Source organism: Coregonus lavaretus (genome assembly GCF_964263955.1).
Source record: "Coregonus lavaretus genome assembly, chromosome: 31".
In the NCBI taxonomy this organism is placed as follows: Eukaryota; Metazoa; Chordata; class Actinopteri; order Salmoniformes; family Salmonidae; genus Coregonus; species Coregonus lavaretus.
In genome coordinates this window covers 35,053,049-35,075,597 of record NC_140018.1, presented here as the reverse complement: position 1 = coordinate 35,075,597, position 22,549 = coordinate 35,053,049, and the positions used below count along the sequence as shown (strand labels likewise).

Genomic DNA, 22,549 nt, shown 5'->3' with positions numbered 1-22,549 from the left:
TTTTCTTCAGACCAAAGAGTAAACAACTTGCATCGAAACCATGCAAACACGGGATTTGGTGTCGCAATGTTTATCGTTTAATCCGAAATCAGATGATCCAGTGTCTAGGATGTTGCACACTGTAACAGTGAATTAATAACACACTTTCAGGAAAACATGTCCAGAAACTTTCTCCCCGCATCGAGTGTGTATACGTACATAAACTGATAACGTCGGGTATGCTCAAAATGTGAATGACATTGTTTTTTGTTGCGTTTTTTCACAAATCTGTCTGTAATATGCGTTGTTTCCTATTATATTCACAGATGCAATCAGCCTGAACAGAGTGTTTATAAATCTGTGAAGCTGCGCAAAATCGTTAAAGTTCTGACGCTTGTGAATGCTCTGCTTCACCCTTCAACTGCTCAACTGACGTCCTGTTAGCCAATTCGATTGTCTGACCACGCCTATTATCCACTTTATAAGGTTGTCCCAATGATTTATATGGTTGTCCCACTGCTTGTGTATGGCATCATCCAGTAAATTGCAACACATCCTGGAAGTGCTTCTGCAGGGAAATTCTGTCAGCAAGGTGGCTCCCAGCCTCGCATGTTGAAGGGTGCATGCTTGGCCAAATCCAAGGTGATTCATTTTGGACAGTACAGTGGTGTGGCAATGTAATACTTTGTGTATATATAGAATTAGCACAATTTTGCATTTCCAAAGTATTCTATGTAGCATTTGATAGCACAACTTAGCTTTAAAATGTCAGTGGATTCATTCTGAACTGTCATTTGTTCAATGCCAGTGACCTGTCACTGTCGATCAGTCTCTGGTGTCAATGCAGTACTGCACTGACTGCATTGCTGTTATGAGGTGCCACTCTTTTGCGCATAATACTGCAATCTCACAATCTCATCACAGTTTTAGCATGTGCCAGGAAACTCTGTTGCTTATAATAATGCTATGACAGTGACATCTATATTTCGTCTCCCTAGCCCGGCAGTGTAGATCGAGCATCCTCTTCTCGAAGAGATAACTCTGCAGAGGGGATGCAGATTGATCAATCAGTTGATACAAGGAGCGCTTGCCCGTGACGTAATCGCTGCTGTTGTGTGAATGAGCGGAGGAGAAACCTTCTCCACCTTCCGTTATGTACACAATAAAACGTTTTAAGAGTTGAAAGCACAGCAATGGATATGGAGAAATGTCACTTAACTGTCTGGATTTAAAATAGTACATGCTTGGAAATGGTGTAATCAAATAAGGTAGGTTAGATGAAACAGCCGCATGCATGTGCATCTGCCTTGCTAGCCAAAATTAGCTAGCTAGGCTTGCTACATAGCATTCCAGCTATTTTGCTTGCTAAATAAACGACTTGTTACAGAGACAATAACATTTTTGCTTGTACTAGTTAGCTAGTTAGGGTTACCTATATTTAGTGTTACCCCAACTACTAAATGCCAGATAGATAGATAGATAGATAGATAGATAGCTGTCTAAAAAGATGGCTAGCTGCTAGCATTGGTTTGTTGATAGTTAACGTTAGCTAACTGGTCCAGTGCGTGGTGGAAGCAGAGGGTGGTGCTTTGTTGTCAAACAAGGTACGCTAGCTAATTTTAGCAAAGCTATCCGTTCTCCATCTCTTTTGCAAGACCTTAACGTTACTAGACCTAGCTAACGTTAGCCAGCTAGCCAGATATTTTATCAAATTAAATGCCTCTATTGACAGTTTTCAGAATGACAGCTGATGATGCTGAAATAGGATGGCTATGTTGGGTTGGTACATTGCTATGTCTGTTGGCTAAGTAAGCAACACACAGGGTAAGTTGAGAACAAGCAGCTCTGTGTCAATCACTGTGTGTTCATGCATTATTCTTAGCTATATTAGCTATTACAACGGTAAGAAAAAGTACTTGGCTAAATGGGATTTGAAAGTAGCGTGCAATAGAGGTTGTAGATTCTGCTGATGGGGCTTTTAATATGTCCAGTGATGCGATTATCCAAATAAACATTATTTGCTGTGGGTATAAACAAATGGATGTAAATGTTACAATACATCCTTTACATTAGTATATAGGTGAAGAAAGTGAAATGACAGTGACAACACGCACATTTTGACATCTCTCTGGGGACACATGTAGATGGAGGTTGTCAAGGTCTCCACTTTTGCATGATTTGTCAGTTGTCAAAATCTAAATGTCTCCCTCCTTTCCCCCTTTCTCCCTTTCTTTCTGCAGTAAAAGCCAGCGACACTGATGCCAGGTGCAGGCCATCATTGGGAGCACTCCGAGCAGCACTTGGGATGAGTGGTGCAGTAGAGCAGGCGGCAGACATCCTGTCAGTCACAGACCTGGTCCGGGAGAGATGGAGAGTGGTGAGTTACTATAAATACTACCGGCTGCAGAAAGGGCACAGCTAGCTTTGGTCAAATCTGTCTTGTTGCTGCTCCCATTCTCCTAGCGAGAAGGCAGCAGCGATAATGTCAAAACAGCTTTCTGTAATGTGTTACGTAATGGGTCTAACCGGTATGAGATGTGTGTGTACCTTCTGTAGGTACAGTATGGCACTTTTTATACAGAACACTCACGACTTCCCTCTCTTTCTCTCTTTCCACCTCCATCCCCCACCCACCCCCTCTCTCTTCTTTCTTTACTACCTGCATTCCACCTTCTCCATTCCATTTTCAGGTGAAGAAAATTGGCGGGGGTGGCTTTGGGGAGATCTACGAGGTGCTGGATCAGCTGAGCCAGGTCAACGTGGCCCTGAAGGTGGAGTCTGCCCAGCAGGCCAAACAGGTGCTGAAGATGGAGGTGGCCGTGCTGAAGAAGCTCCAGGGTGAGAGAAGACAGGGGTCCTGTTGGAATACAGTACGACCTCAGATATACACTATCGTTCAAAAGTTTGGGGTCACTTAGAAATGTCCTTGTTTTCGAAAGAAAAGCAATTTTTTTGCCCATTAAAATAACATCAAATTGATCAGAAATACAGTGTAGACATTGTTAATGTTGTAAATGGCTATTGTAGCTGGAAATGGCTGATTTTTAATAGAATATCTACATAGGCGTTCAGAGGCCCATTATCAGCAACCATCAGTCCTGTGTTCCAATGGCACGTTGTGTTTGCTAATCCAAGTTTATCATTTTAAAAGGCTAATTGATCATTAGAAAATCCTTTTGCAATTATGTTAGCACAGCTGAAAACTGTGCTAACTGGCCTTCTTGAGACTAGTTGAGTATCTGGAGCATCAGTAATTGTGGGTTCGATTACAGGCTCAAAATGGCCAGAAACAAATAACTTTCTTCTGAAACTCGTCAGTATATTCTTGTTCTGAGAAATGAAGGCTATTCCATGCGAGAAATTGCCAAGAAACTGAAGATCTCGTACAACGCTTTGTACTACTCCCTTCACAGAACAGCGCAAACTGGCTCTAACCAGAATAGAAAGAGGAGTGGGAGGCCCCGGTGCACAACTGAGCAAGAGGAATACATTAGATTGTCTAGTTTGAGAAACAGACGCCTCACAGGTCCTCAACTGGCAGCTTCATTAAATAGTACCCGCAAAACACCAGTCTCAACGTCAACAGTGAAGAGGCGACTCCGGGATGCTGACCTTCTAGGCAGAGTTGCAAAGAAAAAGCCATATCTCAGACTGGTCAATAAAAAGAAAAGATTAAGATGGGCAGTTTGAGATATGGCTTTTTCTTTTCAACTCTGCCTAGAAGGTCAGCACTTTCAGAAGAAAGTTATTTGTTTCTGGCCATTTTGATTCTGTAATCGAACCCACAATTGCTGATGCTCCAGATACTCAACTAGTCTCAAGAAGGCCAGTTTTATTGCTTCTTTAATCAGCACAACAGTTTTCAGCTGTGCTAACATAATTGCAAAATGATTTTCTAATGATCAATTAGCCTTTTAAAATGATAAACTTGGATTAGCAAACACAACGTGCCATTGGAACACAGGACTGATGGTTGCTGATAATGGGTCTCTGAACGCCTATGTAGATATTCCATAAAAAATCAGCAGTTTCCAGTTACAATAGCCATTTACAACATTAACAATGTCTACACTGTGTTTCTGATAAATTTGATGTTATTTTAATGGACAAAAAAATTGCTTTTCTTTCGAAAACAAGGACATTTCTAAGTGACCCCAAGCTTTTGAACGGTAGTGTACTTGTACGTCTAGAATGGAGGTCGTTCGGAAAACACTGAAATGTCCATAACTTTGAAATTCACACAAACGTATCAAACCTTTGTGGAAAATATGGATTGAATATTTACGCGTTTCTAATCATTTGGCCAGATACTGTAAATATCTGATGTTTTTTAGAAGAGAGACCTTCTAAGCAACATTTATGTTTCTCTGTTTCAGGTAAAGATCATGTGTGTCGCTTTGTAGGTTGTGGCCGCAATGATCGCTTCAACTATGTGGTGATGGAACTTCAGGTAGGGTTTCTGGCCGTGTGTGCGACCTTTGAAATATTTGAATCCCTTTTAATTGTAATTTGATTTGTGGATTCAAATAAATTATTTGAAATGTGTGTGGGAAAGAATGAGTGAGTAGCTCAGCCTTGGGTGACCATGTCATCACCCCATACCCCATCCCACAAACATTGCTTTACTGTCTGTGTCCTATAGGGGAGGAATCTGGCAGACCTGCGCAGAACTATGTCTCGCGGCACCTTCACCGTCTCCACCACTCTGAGGTTGGGCCGGCAGATGCTGGAGGCCATCGAGAGCATCCACTCTGTGGGCTTCCTGCACCGCGACATCAAACCGGTAAGGGGTCATTTGGTCAGAAGATGAGGGAACAATAAGGGGTGATGTATCAGGGGTAAGGGAACAAGATAAGAGCATAAATACTTTACTGGTAACACTCAACTTACAGCCTTAAAGGGATAGTTTGACATTTTGGCAATCAAGCCCTTTTTTCTACTTACCCAGAGTCAGATTAACTAATGGATACCATTTTTATGTCTCTGCGTGCAGTGTATGAATGCAGGTATATCGCTTTAAGCGGTTATAATGCATTGCACAACTTGTTATAAGCATGTATGACACCCTTATGTCTCATTATCATCTCATAATGATCCTGACTAAGTCCCAGCCACTTTGTTATTATCAGTAAAGAAATGACCTATTATAAGACACCATCAAGTTTCAAAGCATTATACCAGGCTTTGCTGGAAAAAGTAACAGGATTTACTTAGATTATTGCCTGCTTAATCAGATCAATGGCAAGGACAAAGACTAAGTATCAGTGACTGATTTACTGTGTTTGTACCACCCCAGTCAAACTTTGCCATGGGGCGCCTGGCCAGCACGTGTCGATGCTGCTACATGCTCGACTTTGGTCTGGCCCGACAGTTCACCAACTCTTGTCAGGAAGTGCGTCCTGTAAGTATTCCTGCGCGTGTGTGTGCGCGTGAGGTTCAGTTGGTAGAGCATGGTGCTTGCAATGCCAGGGGTGTGGGTTCGATTCCCACGGGGGACCAGTACGAAAAAAGTATGAAAATGTATGCACTCACTCCTGTTAGTCGCTCTGGATAAGAGCGTCTGCTAAATGACTAAAATGTCAATGTTATGTCTAAATTTAATCTGTGGATGGCTACATTTCAATGTCAACTTAAAATGAAGCAATGAATTGGGCATGCATTCTAAGTAGTATGCAAGTGTGAATATTGAAGCTTCAATTTAATTTCTTATCCCTCTCTCTCTCTGTCAGCCTCGTCCCGTGGCAGGGTTCAGAGGAACAGTGCGCTATGCCTCAGTCAATGCACACAAGAATAAGGTGAGTCTCTCTCTCTCTCTCTCAAATTGGTGAAGTGAAATGAAAACAAATAACTTGTTTCAAAAAATTCTAAAAAATAACGGAAAAGTGGTGCGTGCATATGTATTCACCCCCTTTGCTATGAAGCCCCTAAATAAGATCTGGTGCAACCAATTACCTTCAGAAGTCACATAATTAGTTAAATAAAGTCCACCTGTGTGCAAAGTGTCACATAATCTGTCACATGATCTCAGTATATATACACCTTTTCTGAAAGGCCCCAGAGTCTGCAACAGAAAGGGGCACCACCAAGCAAGCAGCACCATGAAGACCAAGGAGCTCTCCGAACAGGTCAGGGACAAAGTTGTGGAGAAGTACAGATCAGGGTTGGGTTATTAAAAAATATCCGAAACTTTGAACATCCCACGGAGCACCATTCAATTCATTATTAAAAAATTGAAAGAATATGGCACCACAACAAACCTGCCAAGAGAGGGCCGCCCACCAAAACTCATGGACCAGGCAAGGAGGGCATTAATCAGAGAGGCAACAAAGAGACCAAAGATAACCCTGAAGGTGCTGCAAAGCTCCACAGCGGAGATTGGAGTATCTGTCCATAGGACCACTTTAAGCCGTACTCTCCACAGAGCTGGGCTTTACGGAAGACTGGCCAGAAAAAAGCCATTGCTTAAAGAAAATAATAAGCAAACACGTTTGGTGTTCGCCAAAAGGCATGTTGGAGACTCCCTAAACATATGGAATAATGTACTCTGGTCAGAGGAGACTAAAGTTGAGCTTTTTGGCCATCAAGGAAAACGCTATGACTGGCGCAAACCCAACACCTCTCATCACCCCGCGAACACCATCCCCACAGTGAAGCATGGTGGTGGCAGCATCATGCTGTGGGGATGTTTTTCATCGGCAGGGACTGGGAAACTGCTCAGAATTGAAGGAATGATGGATGGCGCTAAATAAAGGGAAATCCTTGAGGGAAACCTGTTTCAGTCTTCCAGAGATTTGAGACTGGGACGGAGGTTCACCTTCCAGCAGGACAATGACCCTAAGCATACTGCTAAAGCAACACTTGAGTGGTTTAAGGGGACACATTTAAATGTCTTGGAATGGCCTAGTCAAAGCCCAGACCTCAATCCAATTGAGAATATGTGGTATGACTTAAAGATTGCTGTACACCATATTAACCCATCCAACTTGAAGGAGCTGGAGCAGTTTTGCCTTGAAGAATGGGCAAAAATCCGAGTGGCTAGATGTGCCAAGCTTATAGAGACATACCCCAAGAGACTTGCAGCTATAATTGCTGCGAAAAGTGGCTCTACAAAGTATTGACTTTGGGGGGTTGAATAGTTATGCACGCTCAAGTATTTTGCATCTTCAAAGTGGTAGGCATGTTGTGTAAATCAAATGATACAACCCCCCCCCAAAAAATCAATTTTAATTCCAGGTTGTAAGGTAACAAAATAGGAAAAATGCCAAGGGGGGTGAATACTTTCACAAGCCACTGTATGAGTAGGTGTTCTCACCTTGCTCACCCATGATGTGTGTGTGTCTGTGGTCTTCAGGAGATGGGTCGCCATGATGACCTCTGGTCTCTCTTCTACATGCTGGTGGAGTTCACGGTGGGCCAGCTACCCTGGAGGAAGGTCAAAGACAAAGTAAGTGTTTGTGTGTGCGCGCATGTGTGTGTACTGTACATGAATGAGCATGTGTGTTCATGCTCTTTTCCCTCTACTCACAGGAACAGGTGGGGAACCTAAAGGAGACCTACGACAATCGCCTCATGCTCAAACACCTCCCCTCAGAGTTCAGCATCTTCCTGGATCATATCCTGACCCTGGACTACTTCACTAAGCCTGACTATCAGGTAACGTTGGTCTAAATGTTTCCATATGTGTGCATTAACTCAAATATCCAGAAAATAAACCAAAATTCCAATTCCAATCTTTCTTGGAATTGGAGTTGGGATTTTAATTTACTTCCTGTAGGGCTGACCCCATTTAGTCAACTGGTCGATTGTTTGGTCGATAGGTTGTTGGTCGACCGAGATTTCTTTAGTCGAGCAGTAGCAAAAAAATTAAATAATAAAAGATAATGTTGTACAAGACACCTGTCTGATTCGCGGCTGTATTTAATTTTTTTTTTTTTTAACCTTTATTTAACTAGGCAAGTCAGTTAAGAACAAATTCTTATTTACAATGACGGCCTACACCGGCCAAACCCGGACGACGCTGGGCCAATTGTGCGCCGCCCTATGGGACTCCCAATCACAGCCGGTTGTGATACAGCCTGGAATCGAACCAGGGGGTCTGTAGTGATGCCTCAAGCACTGAGATGCAGTGCCTTAGCCCGCTGCGCCACTCGGGAGTCTGTCTGAGTGGACTGATCCATTGTGGAGGCCTTGGGGATGGCACAGTCCATCAGTCTAAGACATATGCTACTGAAATTGTACATGGTATTATTACATAAGAATAATGGTGCAACACTAAAAAAATTGTATTATTTTATAACAAATGCGCTTTCTCCCTCTTTGGATAGCAGTTGCTGTCCACGGTTCTGAAACACATCAGTGTGCTGTTCAATTGCCACCTTTTCCTAGACCATGTTGCTATGTGCATAATAGCAAAGTTAACCAGCATATTGGTGTTGAGAACAATGCCGCGGAGGCAGCAGCAGAATGAGGATATGAGAAAACACCCATTGCCTTATTGTCTAAGAAAAGTGAGGAGAGAAGAAACCTGAACTTACAGTGAGGGAAAAGGGTATTTGATCCCCTGCTGATTTTGTACGTTTTCCCACTGACAAAGAAATGATCAGTCTATAATTTTAATGGTAGCTTTTTTGAACAGTGAGAGACAGAATAACAACAAAAAAATATTTTAAAGGGAGTGCTCCTAATCTCAGCTTGTTACCTGTATAAAAGACACCTGTCCACAGAAGCAATCAATCAATCAGATTCCAAACTCTCCACCATGGCCAAGACCAAATAGCTCTCCAAGGATGTCAGGGACAAAGATTGTAGACCTACACAAGGCTGGAATGGGCTACAAGACCATCGCCAAGCAGCTTGGTGAGAAGGTGACAACAGTTGGTGCGATTATTCGCAAATGGAAGAAACACAAAAGAACTGTCAATCTCACTCTGCCTGGGGCTCCATGCAAGATCTCACCTCTTGGAGTTGCAATGATCATGAGAATGGTGAGGAATCAGCCCAGAACTACACGGGAGGATCTTGTCAATGATCTCAAGGCAGCTGGGACCATAGTCACCAAGAAAACAATTGGTAACACTCTACGCCGTGAAGGACTGAAATCCTGCAGCGCCCGCAAGGTCCCCCTGCTCAAGAAAGCACATATACAGGCCCGTCTGAAGTTTGCCAATGAACATCTGAATGATTCAGAGGAGAACTGGGTGAAAGTGTTGTGGTCAGATGAGACCAAAATGGAGCTCTTTGGCATCAACTCAACTCGCCGTGTTTGGAGGAGGAGGAATGCTGCCTATGACCCCAAGAACACCATCCCCACCGTCAAACATGGAGGTGGAAACATTATGCTTTGGGGGTGTTTTTCCACTAAGGGGACAGGACAACTTCACCGCATCAAAGGGACGATGGACGGGGCCATGTACCGTCAAATCTTGGGTGAGAACCTCCTTCCCTCAGCCAGGGCATTGAAAATGGGTTGTGGATGGGTATTCCTGCATGACAATGACCCAAAACACATGGCCAAGGCAACAAAGGAGTGGCTCAAGAAGAAGCACATTAAGGTCCTGGAATGGCCTAGCCAGTCTCCAGACCTTAATCCTGTAGAATATCTGTGGAGGGAGCTGAAGGTTTGAGTTGCCAAACGTCAGGCTCGAAACCTTAATGACTTGGAGAAGGTCTGCAAAGAGGAGTGGGACAAAATCCCTCCTGAGATGTGTGCAAACTATTTATTTTTGTTACCTTTATTTAACTAGGCAAGTCAGTTAAGAACAAATTCTTATTTACAATGACTGCCTACACCGGCCAAACCTGGACGACACTGGGCCAATTGTGCACCGCCCTACGGGACTCCCAATCACGGCCGGTTGTGATACAGCCTGGAATCGAACCAGGGGGTCTGTAGTGATGCCTCAAGCACTGAGATGCAGTTCCTTAGACCGCTGCGCCACACGGGAGCCAACTACAAGAAACGTCTGAGCTCTGTGATTGCCAACAATTGTTTTGCCACCAAGTACTAAGTCATGTTTTGCAGAGGAGTCAAATACTTATTTCCCTCATTTAAAATGCAAATCAATTTATAACATTTTTGACATGCGTTTTTCTTGATTTTTTTGTTGTTATTCTGTTTCTCACTGTTCAAATAAACCTACCATTAAAATTATAGACTGATCATCTTTGTCAGTGGGCAAACATACAAAATCAGCAGGGGATCAAATACTTTTTTCCCCTCACTGTAATTAGGTCTATAATCAATAGCCTAACTGTTAAAAGTGCCTGGCTTTATAAATCATCAATATATCTACAGACAAGACAGATCCTGATTCTATTGCCTGTTTGTGTGTTTGTTTAATAGCCTACTGATTCCGTTAGCACCAAGCCTCACGCAATGACATGTTAAGTAAACAATTTCACAAATTCGGCTGTTTTTAATCTTTGCTTTGCTGTAATAAAGGATTTAGACTTGTTTTTCGTTAGAACAGCCTCTTTGGTATGATTTCAAATGTATTTAGTGTTGTTTACACTTTTCCAAATTGTCCGAATATTTATAATAGCAAAAACGCTCCTTTTTCTTGATCTCCTTGTTATTGTTATTATTACTATTATGGTCATAAGTAATGTCATTATCATTAGTAGGCTAGTATAGCAGCCTTGTATAACCACTATTGAGCTGCAGGCGTAACAGGGCATCCTTTTTAGTCTTAATACTGTAACTTACTTAGGCCTATATTTCAATACTTATACAGGCTACTGTATCAATCAATCATTAATTAGTTCACGTCATCACACAGCATACGAGTCATTCATGATTTGAAATGCAATCAAGCATTTTAGTTTTAAAATAAAGCAAGCCTTGAATAATTAGTTTAAACAATAAATAAACCGTTCCATTTTGGAAATTGCATTCATGAATGAATGCAACTGTTTTTAGTCTTTGCTGTAATAAAGGTTTAACAAAAAATTAGATTGTAATCTATACAGCACCTGTTTGGCACACACAACCTTTTCTGTAGCCTACAGGCTGTAGATAAAATGTATGACAATGTAATGAGACGGACACTTTAACATCATTTCTCCAATCAAATAGCCTAACCTAAATGGGGCTCAATCAAATACAAAATGAGCTGTCACGAAGCAACATCCTAACAACAGGACAGGTCAAAATAAAATGGACAATATGGAATGGACAATCACAACTGTTGTCCAGGAGTTTCACCCCATTGTCATGATCAGTGATTTCAAGTTTGTATCCGTAAATTCTTTTGACAAGCTGATCATAGCGAAACAGAAAATACTTCTGCATTTCCATTGCAAATAGGCTCAGGATAACTCCTGATAAAGTTGGGTAGCTGACATTCAGAGCTTAAATAGCCACATTGATTAGTCACAGGAATCAGGACTAATAAAGCCAATGCAATGGGCTGTTTTACAAACGGTGGGCCTACCACATGGATGGGCATTGATAAAATTACATTGCGGGCCGACATGGTAGGCTACATGCTAGTAAGCACGAGACGACATCTTTTGGATGTCTTTTTTTGGTGCAGTTCCGGACCACTTTGATTTCCACATCCCACGGACATAGGATTTTGGTCCAGTCCGGACCAAATCTGAACCAATCATAGACGTTTATGTTTGGTTCAGATTTTGTCCGGTCTGGAACAGCCTTGATTTGGCCCAAACATGGACATCTATAAATTACTTATTTTCAACTTTCATTCAGAACCAAAAATGAACCTGATTTCAACATCAAGAAAATACATATTTCTCAATGTCCGGAAAATATGCCTTTTCAGCGTCCTGGAAAAAAAATATTTTAAACATATGGAAAATACCATTTCACATTTCATTCAGAACCTACATTGAAAAATCTGGAAAATACGTCTTTTAGACTTATTTTCACCGTCATTTTTCTTACTGGGACTATTCTAGTTTTGTGGGGTGTGGCATTTTTTTGGCCTTGCCTATGGCGGCAGAAAGGCAAAGACCGGCCCTGGCTATATGTCAGGCCCTATTGTGCCCTATCCGGACGGGATTCGTTTTACTGGCGGAGGTTCAGTAATGTAATTATGTGCAGGAGCACAAAACAACACATCTGTACTTTTTGTCCTGTCTGAATCTGCCATGGCACTAATTTTTACATGGCAGGAGAGTAACAATTCCAGACAGAATAACCTACTGTTTTTCTGATAATACTAGTCCCGTGCGAATCGACATCCCTATGTTTTGAGATGTCTGAGCTTTATTAGTCCTGGTTCCTGTGACTAATCAATTTGGCTATTTAAGCTCTGAATGTCAGCAGGTGTTGCTCGTGGTTTGCGCAAGAAAACAATAACTGATTCGATAAATTGAACTAAGTGCTGCGCATAAACTATATATGACTGGCCTACATGTAGCCTATCAACTTTCACAGTGAGTGCTTTTGTTTAACGTTATATGTTTTGTGCGTATGAATTGAACATTGCCTAATGCATCAGTAAAAAAATATTGAGCCTAATTTAATGCAACCCTTGCTGTTAATAGATCTCAAAGCAGCAGCATACAACTGACCGAAACGTTTGGAAATGATAAGTTAACTTTCTAATCAATAGCCTTAAAATGCATCTCAAGTGCAATTGCACTGTTTAGCAAGGCTGGGGGGCATTTAGGACGTACTGTGGATCGCTAAAATATCCTAAAGATAATGATCACACTTCCTCAATTCAAATATTATGACGACACCATAGGAAAGATGATTAAGAAACTTTGGAACCAACCTCTAGTTAAACAGTGTGGCCCTATCACCTGGACATGTTGAAACACTGTATCTTCACGCCTAGAATACAAACCTCCAGGGTTCCGTCATAACTGTCAATTTATTGGAAAAAAATAAAGAATTACAGGGGGCAGTTTGGAAAAAACGAATCCCGTCTGAATCGTCCTCTGGAATAAAGGACATTCTGGAATAATAATTACACAACTAACGTTCTGTAGTAATACTAGTCCGGTGCGAATAGGTCTTTGGTCACGTGTTTGCGATGCACACATGTGTCATGTAAAGAGAGCAAGGGTTGAGGGAATAGGGAATGTTTTTCCTAAACAAATGAAGGATTTCGGTAACAGAAATGGCAGTAATTATGTTGCAGCTTCAGCAACACAGACAGCGTGATAAACACATTGATGTTCTGTGGTGGTCGCTGCAGCAGGGAGGAGAGAGAGACAACGAGTGCTAGTCAGTCACTCGCTGTCTTTTTTCTTTTTAACACAGCGCAGCAAGTCTGAGCTGGCCTGGCACAATCAAATCAATTGCTGGTCGGACTCCTTCTAGTCATTTGTGTGTCTTAATTATTTAATCAAACCGTGTGTTTTAAGTGTCAGACAAGCTCAGTGAATATAGGTGATTTGATTAAAACACATAGAATGTGTAAATATATGGTTTAAAAATGTCGACCAATTGATAGGTCAAAAGAACAGATGACTCTTGGTCGACCAATATATTTTTTAGTCGGGGACAACCCCTAACTTCCTGGTTTAACTGAATTTGAATGGAATTGACCCCCACCCCTATGCATGTATTTGTCTGCCAACAGCAAGCCAACAATAGATCTTCCCATTGTCTCATAATGCTAAATGTCAATGGTTTTGGTTGTTATGTTCCAGCTACTAATTTCAGTGTTTGAGAATGCCATGAAGAGCCACAACGTGTTGGAGAACGACCCGTATGACTGGGAGAGGTGCGACTCCGAGGATATGCTGACCATCACCGGCTCAACCAACACCGCTCAGCAACTCACCCGCCTCACACCTGCTTACATGGGGTAAGAACTGCAATGATGGCATATTGTTTGAAAATAGTAGGGGAGAGGTAGAACTAAGATTTCTGGAAAACCTGGGAATTTTGGGAAAGTTCCCGAAATTTTACGACTCTAATCCAAAATGATAACTGTTCCACTCTAAGGCTGTGTTTAGACAGGCTGTCCAATTCTGATATTTCTTCCACTAATTGGTATTTTGACCAGTCACATCAGGGGCCTCATTTATCATTATTTGCCTAGAAACTATTCTAAAATACTACTTACGAACAGAATTTAGAATGTTCGTATGCATAGAAAAAGTGTTTTATCAAACAATCCTACGAGTGTCATATGCACACCGGTAGGAGATGACCATTGATAAATACCAATTGTTCTCAACCTCAGTGCATATATGGTCAAAATCATCCCTTTAAACCTTGTGGGGAATATACAACGCCGTACCATGAAATACAATGGCGCAACCAAAAAAAAGCTATATTTTCAGAGACTGAAATATATAGGTGCTTGTGTTAGAGATTGAGTAAAACCAAAAGGTTTTATTTGGCTTGCTCCGTTGTAGCTTGACCAGTAAAAACATAGCAACAAAGAGAGGACCATTAGGACAATTCAAGTTGCTTTAGCAATGGCAAATATACTTGAAAGGAGTAGGCAACACTCGCCAATAAGCCATCCATCCTCAACAGCTCCCGCCTTTAGGCATATAGGCCAACGTTGCTGTTCTGCAGAATGAACAAGTCGTGCGTGCCACCTTGCCACCACATTCAGCAGTGTCTTATGCGCATCGTTTAACCTATCACCTGCACATTAAGAGTGGATGCCTTTTTTGTTCACATAGTTGAACTTGTTTTGGGAGGATGCTTTTATGTTGGTGTTGTCCATTGCTCCGTTCGTATTTGGAAAACCCATTGATGGCATCATGGCAAAGAAACCCCTCTTGACTTCAACCTGTTGTGCGATGGTGTATGGAAATTGTACGTGTTGCTGTTTGTTTTGCTGATGACGTGTCTCTAATTTAAAGGGAAATGTATGAAATGTTCAACTTCATATCCATTGTGAATTCATTCAACATATCTTGACAGGCTGTATCATATAATTTGACCACATCAGTACATTTTGTTACGATAATCCATATAAAGTACAGTTATTTGTTAAATGGACATTTCAAAAATGTTCCACTTCATATCCTTCATCTCCAGCCCCACCCCAACATCAATATATGTGAAAATTGCGCGTTTCTAGGTTTTGTAGTAAAAGAGACAGAGGAAGGTAAGTGTTTCCAATGACAGCTTAAACCAATTAGTAGGCAATGCCTACTCATAATTTGTTAAAATAGCACGATGCACACCGATGTCATTGGAAACACTTATCTTCCTCTGTCTTTTTTACTACAAAACCTAGAAATGCGCAATTTTCACATATATTGATGTTGGGGTGGGGCTGGAGATGATGAATATGAAGTTGAACATTTTTTAAATGTCCATTTAACAAATAACTGTACTTTATATGGATTATCGTAACAAAACATTCCCCATTCAATGCTTGATAAGCAGTCCCCTTATTCCACCACTGGGCACTGTGCGCACGCATGGTCATGGATGTGTGTAAACTTACGCACACTCTCAAGCAAACGTTCATATTGATAGATCTCACACTTTGCGTGGAAATGATCCCACGCAAGTTTTACGCACAGATTTTTGCCTATGCATGATTGATAAATGTTGCCCCAGATCTTTTCACATCAGATATTTTTCCGAGCTGATCTGATTGGTCATAAGACCAATCAGTAAAAAAAAAACAGAATTGGGCTGACGGTTATGGTAATACATAACTTTGTTCGGCTTCGTGTTGATTGGTGTGATGCAGAATATTTGTGTGAATGGGTGTAATTGATGCTTAATTGGTCAGCATTTGCTGATTGGACTGTAATACCTTCCTTCAAATCGACGTGGTACAACTTTTGTCCCACTCACGCAATTCTTTCAAATCTGCAAAGCCTTTTTTGGGGGGAAGGCAAATCTGTATATTCGGTCAGCGATCCCTTGGAAACCACCGGCCTAATTTGTTCTCTGGAAAGTAGCAGCTGAATGACCTTCCCTCTCTTTCTCTCACTCTCTCCTCTCTGTCCCTTTTTCTCTCCCTTTCTCTCTCCCTTCCTGACTCCCTCTCTCTCACTCTCGCTTCTCTTTCTCCTTCTCCCTCTCTCCACCCTCCCTTCCTCCTCCTCTATCTCCCCCCAGCATGGCCAACGCCTCGGTGCTCCCCGCCGAGCTGCAGAGGGAGAACACTGAGGACGTACTGCAGGGCGAGCGTCTCAGCGATGCCGACAACTGCCCCCCAATCCCGGCCCAGCACCAACGTGCTGCCCAGGGCGCTGACGTGTGGGAGGAGATGGACCGCAACCGCAACTGCAACCAGACCGCAGCCCAGCAACAACAACAACCGCTCATCAGGAAGGTCAGGATTGGAACACACGCATATTAAACGTTTTTGTGAAAGAAAATATTATTGACCATATAAATAAATATTGGGTTTGAGACAGAGGAACACACAATTATGACATGATATCAAAGATACACCCCCATTAGTTTCCCTTTACTGCTTCAGTTCAGCCAACCCTGTCTACTTCATCAGGTTAATTTTCTATACTGAAGACTGTATTTTCTATACTATACTTTTCTATACAGTGATGTTCTTGGTCCATCTGTAACTGCAGTAATGCATATTAACAATGTGTGCAACACCACTGAGATGGGACAAGGACATCCCAGCAGGCCAAACCCTCCCCTAACCCGGACGACGCTGTGCAAATTGTGTGCCGCCTCATGGGTCTCCCAGCACGCGATGCAGTGCCTTAGACCGCTGCGCCACTCAGGAGGCCAGAAAGTAGATCATTTTAAGATTGTTCTATACATCAGTTGGGGTCTCTATAAGCTTCCTAGCATGGACGTGAGGTCTTGTAGTTGTGTGGGCTAATATAGTGAAAATGTTTGCCTTGGGGTAAGTTGAGCCAATGTCAAGTTGAGCAAATTGAAGTGTTGTTTTTCCTAGGTGTAATGCAAGGCATTATCGCTGGGATATGAGGTAACAACAGGGCCTGGACCTATTTGTTAGGTGTTAAGCCTGTGTTAAAAGCTTTAAATGATTAAAAGTAAATAAACGATTGATTGTCTTGAATTGTGTTTGGGAAATAAAGATTGACATGGTTTTAAAAAGGTAGTGGTAATATTTCATTCAGTACAGACATTTCTAGGCAGCTTAATTTATTTACCCTGCTGAATGTTTTTATTTTTAATTAACAAAAATGGAAGAAAAAAGAAAGCTCAATTTACCCCACTTTCCCCTATCCTAGATTAATTCAGACTATTTGGAGGAAGTGATACTGGCTTTGTTCCCATGACAGGGGTTCTCAAACTTTTTGGGGCCGGGAACCCCTTTTGGGATTGCAAATTCATCAGGTACCCCCTCATAATCAGAACACAACTTGAGTGAGATAGAAATGGCATACAATGAGTTTTACTATGACTGAAGCAGTGTATGGCCGGACAAACCAGGTCTCAGGTCCTGGGAAGGAATATTTTAAAGGTGCCGCCTCTTGGCATCGGCGAGAACATTTAGCAGTTTTCAAGCCAATTTTACACATTTTGTCATGGGGAAGATATTTTTGTTGTTGTTGCAGCTTTAAAGCTAATATCAATATACAAATTGTATTTGTCACATGCGCCGAATAGAATGGGTGTAGACTTTACCGTGAAATGCTTGCTTACGAGCCCTTCCAAACGATGCTGAGTTAAAACACTTTGCTGTTTTTAAAGCTTAAATTACAGTGTACATTTATAAAAGTAAAGAAAATTCAGTTGAATAATGAATAATTGGAATGCTGTGGATATCAATATCCCTGTAAGCCTCCCAGGCCCATGTTGCCCAGGGTTAAGAAATTGTAGATTATTAATATTACATTTTATTGAATTACACCCTCTAAACGTATTCCACGGATCCCTTGACCAAAATTAGTCTAATCTGTTGTTAGTAATATTCATTAAAAAAAAAGAACAGAGAGAGAGAGATCTGGCCGTGGACCTCTGCAGTACCACGTCCATGGACACCACTTTGAGAACCACTGTCCTATGGTGTCTCATGGGGGGAAAACATCAGTAACTGCCACATCGAACCACACCAAAGACTGACATTTTGTTTTTTGTAATGAACAACAGAGATACACATGCGGAATTGGTGTGTTCAGTCGCTCTTTTAAGACCAAGCAATATGACCTGACCATAGACAGCAACAGCAATCAAAGATAAGGAGATTAGCCTCTTACCTTGTCCTCTCTTTGTGTTTGTCGGAAGTCACCTGGCTTTGGTAACGTCATATCTCGGAATCTACCTTTAAAATAGTCTGTCCTACTCCCGACACCTTTTTTGTGACACAACTACATTCCAACCCCTTCTCCAGGTGGTGAATGAGGACGAGCACAGCCAGAACCAGGGTGGCAACCAGAGCCCCAACACAGGCTCCGTCCAGAGCTCCCCCATACGGGTGCGCTCAGAGACCATGTTCCTGGACCGGGCGGCCCCCCTGCTCCGGAGGATGAGACACAGCCAGAGCCTGGCCTTCGAGAAGAGACTGGCTCCCGAACCCAAGCCCACCATCGAACGCTTCCTTGAGGCCTAGTTAGTACCTTTTACCATTCATTTACAGTAGTTTAATCGTTTATATTGATCTACAGTGTACAGTAGGACAGTGGTTCTCAAACATCTCGGGGACCGCCAGAAATTTCACAAATGTGTTTTAGCCCTGAACTACCACACCTGATTCAGTAATGAAGGGCTTGATGATTGGTTGACAAGTAGAATCAGGGTGCTAGCTCTGGAATAGATCAAATACTGCTGGGGGTCCCGAGGAGAGGTTTGAGAACCACTGCACTAGGACTAGGCACAAGGCAGTGGGATATGTATTAACTTAGTCCTTAAACTCTCCTGTAAGCAGGTTTTTGTTTCACCCAACATCGAATTTGTTGGACTGTTCATTGGCTAGTCCAGGGGGTGTACTTGTACATCAAGCTGCCTCATGCTACAGAAACAGAGGATAAGCCCCAGCTTCTAGCTTGCACAAGCCAAGGCTCATGCAAGGCAATTTACTTAATCTCTATTTTGTTGGACTGTTCATTAGCTAGTTATGCAGATTTTACAAATCTCTTTTTATAATATAATTTCCATTAGTCAACTTTAAATATTTATTAAACGATTACTCATGTCAAATCCCGATTTTATTTTATATTTCCAGTCTGGGGAAGCAGCATCCACAGGAGCGACAGAACACCATCCCCGAAAGCGGCGGGGGGCAGGGTGAGCAGATTGGCACCCCCTGTGACGAGGACCAGGCGACAGGGACTCCCGGCGGAGTGGGGACCCCCGACCAAGAGGAGGGGGCTGGGGCCCTCAACCTCAGCTCGGTGCCCCAGGAGGGAGACTCCCAGGAGTGGTTGATGCTGGAGCAGAGGGGAGGCAGCGGGGCCTCGGGGGCAGCCAAGCCTCCAGGAGACTATGCTCTGGATGGGAATAAACTAGGGGTGCAATCAGAGGCTGAGGCCCAGGACCACCAGCTTCCCTCAGCCCCGAGCAGCCCCGTCCTGTCCCACATGGCCCTGCCCTGTACCTGGTTACTGGGCGGCAGGAGGCTGCCTGGGATGCTAGGCCACATGGGCCGAGCCCAGATGGAGCAGGTGAGTGCGAGCAAGGCTTTGGCAGAATAAGAATTGCTCACGCATATACAGTTGTATTCTGGGCATTAAAATGTTACTTTTTCAAAATGTATTGCTGCAGCTGAAATATGGCCCTGACGGTACAGTTACATCCATTATGAAGGAAATGTTTCTTACTGCACTGCAGTACAGGTTAACCTTTGAATGCTAAGAACTGTACACACACCAGATATACACTGACATGAACAGAGATCTGTACTTCTCTCTACATTTTACATGTTAGTCATTTAGCAGACGTTTTTATCCAAAGCAACTTACTTAAAGTGCATTCATCTTAAGATAGCTAGGTGAGGCAACCACATATCACAGTCGTATTAGGTCAATCTTTCCTCGATACAGAAGTTATCAGCAAAGTCAGTGCTAGTAGGAAAAGACAAGCGCAATTGTAATTTTTTATTGGGGGGATAGAATAAGACCGATGTCTTATTTAATAGACTCTTTTGAAGAGGTAGGGTTTCAGTCGTTTTCGGAAGATGGTCAGGGACTCTGCTGTCCGAGCTCTACTTGTGCCTCCTCACCCCCTCTCATGTCCGTCTCCCAATAATCTCTGGTCTGCCTCTCCACAGTCTGCCAACCCCGTACCACAGTCCCCCGTGACGGAGAAGAGTGAAGCCATACCGCTAGAGGCCCCGTCAACCAGACCCAATGACCCCCAAGAGGGCAAGGTCGACGAGTTGGAGCTGGAGATTGTCGAGTCAGCCCCCAGCCCTGTGCCAAGCCTCATCCCAGCCCACCTCGCAAACGACAAAGACCCAGAGAGCGACTCGGGCCTCCCCGACCGCTCTTCCGAACCCAACCAGCACCCTCAGATGGAGAAAGCCGGAAGCGCCGCGGAGAGCGCCGGCACCTTCTCCTCCTCCCCTCCCCCACCCACCTTGGTCCTCCTGCGAAGGGAATCCCCCTCCTCGCCCAGATTGAGCCGCATCCCCGTACGAGATCCAACCACCACCCCGGATTCCCCCACCATGGACCGCCGCCACCGGTGGAGCAGCCCTGTGCCTGGCTCGCCCTCCCACTCGCCCTCGCCATCCCTCTCCTGCGACAATCTACTGCCCTGTGGCGTCCGGGAGAGGCTCCTTTCCTGCTCGGACCGCGGTTCACGCTCCGACTGGCTGGGGGAAGACCGTGACTCCCTCTCGCTCTCCTCCTCGGGCAGCAGGAGTAAAATCCCCAGGCCCGTCAACCCCCCTTTTCCAGGGCTCGATCAGCAGCAGCTGCTCTCCTCCTCCGGCAGGTTCCTGCCTCGTCCGCCTCCCGGGAAACCGCCCACCCGCCCAGCTGTAGACAACAGGTATGAAGAGCATGGTAGTATGGCACAGCACTCGGCCACGTTCAGTAGCAAACGTTATGGAGCGTTGCAGATAGAAATGTCAAGAATGAAACTGACATACTTTCTTATTCAACAGCTATTCAATCTGAGGCATGTTTGCTCTACATTATATATGTATCTGAACATTCCACAACATTGTGTCCTGCCGAACGCAACCCTAGTAGACTGTAATAGTAAGGGTTGTGTCCCACATCAATGATAATAGACTTATTTTTTCTGTGTGGGGTGGTTTAGAAACATATCGGTGCATCCTCCACATCAGAATGTATAGGCATGAGTTTCTGAATAATACAGGATAGTTGCAGAATTGTTTGTTTTAGTTTTTAAAATCCTACCCTTTCTGTTCTCTGCCCCAGTCGGCGCCGGCGTTTCCGGGTGCGCGCCAGCAGCACCAGCGACGCCGACTTCCTGGCCAGTCTGACCCAGCTGATGAAGGACCGCGGCGGTGCACTTTTCAGTCCGCCGCCACGCCCCCGCAGCTCTTCCTCCTCGCTGCAGCGCTCACTCAGCTCCTCCCCCTCACGCCACGAGCTCCGTGAGGGGGCAGGGGTCTTCCTGGGGCGTAGCCGCTCTCCGTCCAGCTTCTCGGGGTCCCCTCCCCCTCCGTGGTACCCCCAGGACAGGCTTAGTGGGCAGCAGGGGATCCCGTGGGGCGCAGGGCCCGGTGCCAGAGGGAGGGGCCCCAGCCACGAGGGCAAAGGAAGCGGCAAAGTGAGCCGATAAGTGGACAGAATGGGTATCAGTATGTTGTTCAGAAGGACACACCGTAGCTGATGCCGCCCTGTGATAAGCAGTGCCTACTTTGTCAAACAAAATATTTTGCTTGTCCATTCCCAGGGCGCCTCCCTGTTGGAGAGACGCATCGCTGTGGCGCTCCACCAACGTTCCGTCAAAAAAATAATCGAACCTAAATCATGTAGCAGATATAGCCAGGGTAAAACATGAGCCATTCACAATAATTAAAACAACATGTCAAGAAAACTGTATGCTATTACACAACTTTATCATTACCGCATGTCAGAGGCATGACAAATGAGCGAATGGACTTGAAAACGGATGGTATAGCCTACAATCCAATGCGATATGGTTCGACGAGAACAGTGACATTTTGCCAAGGTGGAGACGTGGCGACATGACAATAGCCAAATTTGTCATTTCACTTTTTGGTGTTTACGTGGAACAGATGTCTCTTTCCATTCACCACTGTTTGGAGTCTGGAAATATATATGTGCATGGTTAACCTATGAAGGAGCCCTTTGAAGTGATTGTTTAACAATCAGATGAAAATATTTTGACTGGTTGTGTTTATGCCACAATAAAAGGTCATGCATTTTAAAAGTTAAATGACAAATCTTTACAACTAGGCCCACAGAGATCCTATTGAATTAATAGGGACTGTATATGTCACTCTATGATTAGGCCCATAAAAAATGTTGGTGCACGCGCTTGGTCCCGTACCGGGAAGAAATTAATTAGACTTTCACCCCTGGATATAGCATATGGTAGAAAAAGTATGTGGCCTTTTCTGTAGCCTACAGGCTGGAGATAAAATGTATGACAATGTAATGAGACGGACACTTTTTACATCATGCAGGTTTCTCAGATCAAATAGCCTAACCTAAATGGCACCCAATGAAATAAAAAAATAAGCTGACATACCCTAAAAACAAGACAGGTCAAAGTAAAATGGACAATATG

The 22,549-nt window shown here is 43.5% G+C and overlaps 1 protein-coding gene across 1 annotated transcript; it reads left to right on the top strand.

The window, feature by feature from the left end:
- The first annotated feature begins 1,083 nt into the window (after positions 1-1,083).
- On the top strand, positions 1,084-22,185 carry LOC311107012 (tau-tubulin kinase 2-like). The gene is made up of 15 exons (XM_084149461.1): positions 1,084-1,247; positions 2,220-2,356; positions 2,670-2,817; positions 4,356-4,429; positions 4,622-4,762; positions 5,276-5,380; positions 5,709-5,774; positions 7,331-7,423; positions 7,507-7,632; positions 13,606-13,763; positions 15,998-16,214; positions 18,213-18,430; positions 19,044-19,482; positions 20,088-20,812; positions 21,208-22,185. Exons 2-15 carry the CDS (start codon positions 2,285-2,287, stop codon positions 21,572-21,574), a joined length of 2,949 nt encoding a protein of 982 aa, XP_084005587.1. The 5' UTR covers positions 1,084-1,247; positions 2,220-2,284; the 3' UTR covers positions 21,575-22,185.
- The last annotated feature ends 364 nt before the right edge of the window (positions 22,186-22,549 follow it).

What these genes read in the sequence shown, in the direction of transcription:
- LOC311107012 (XM_084149461.1), top strand. Translation starts at nt 2,285, where the DNA reads ATGAGTGGTGCAGTAGAGCAGGCGGCAGACATCCTGTCAGTCACAGAC. An exon ending in AACAACCGCTCATCAGGAAG is followed by an intron (nt 16,215 to 18,212) that starts GTCAGGATTGGA and finishes CCCCTTCTCCAG; the next exon opens with GTGGTGAATGAGGACGAGCA. An exon ending in GAACGCTTCCTTGAGGCCTA is followed by an intron (nt 18,431 to 19,043) that starts GTTAGTACCTTT and finishes TTATATTTCCAG; the next exon opens with TCTGGGGAAGCAGCATCCAC.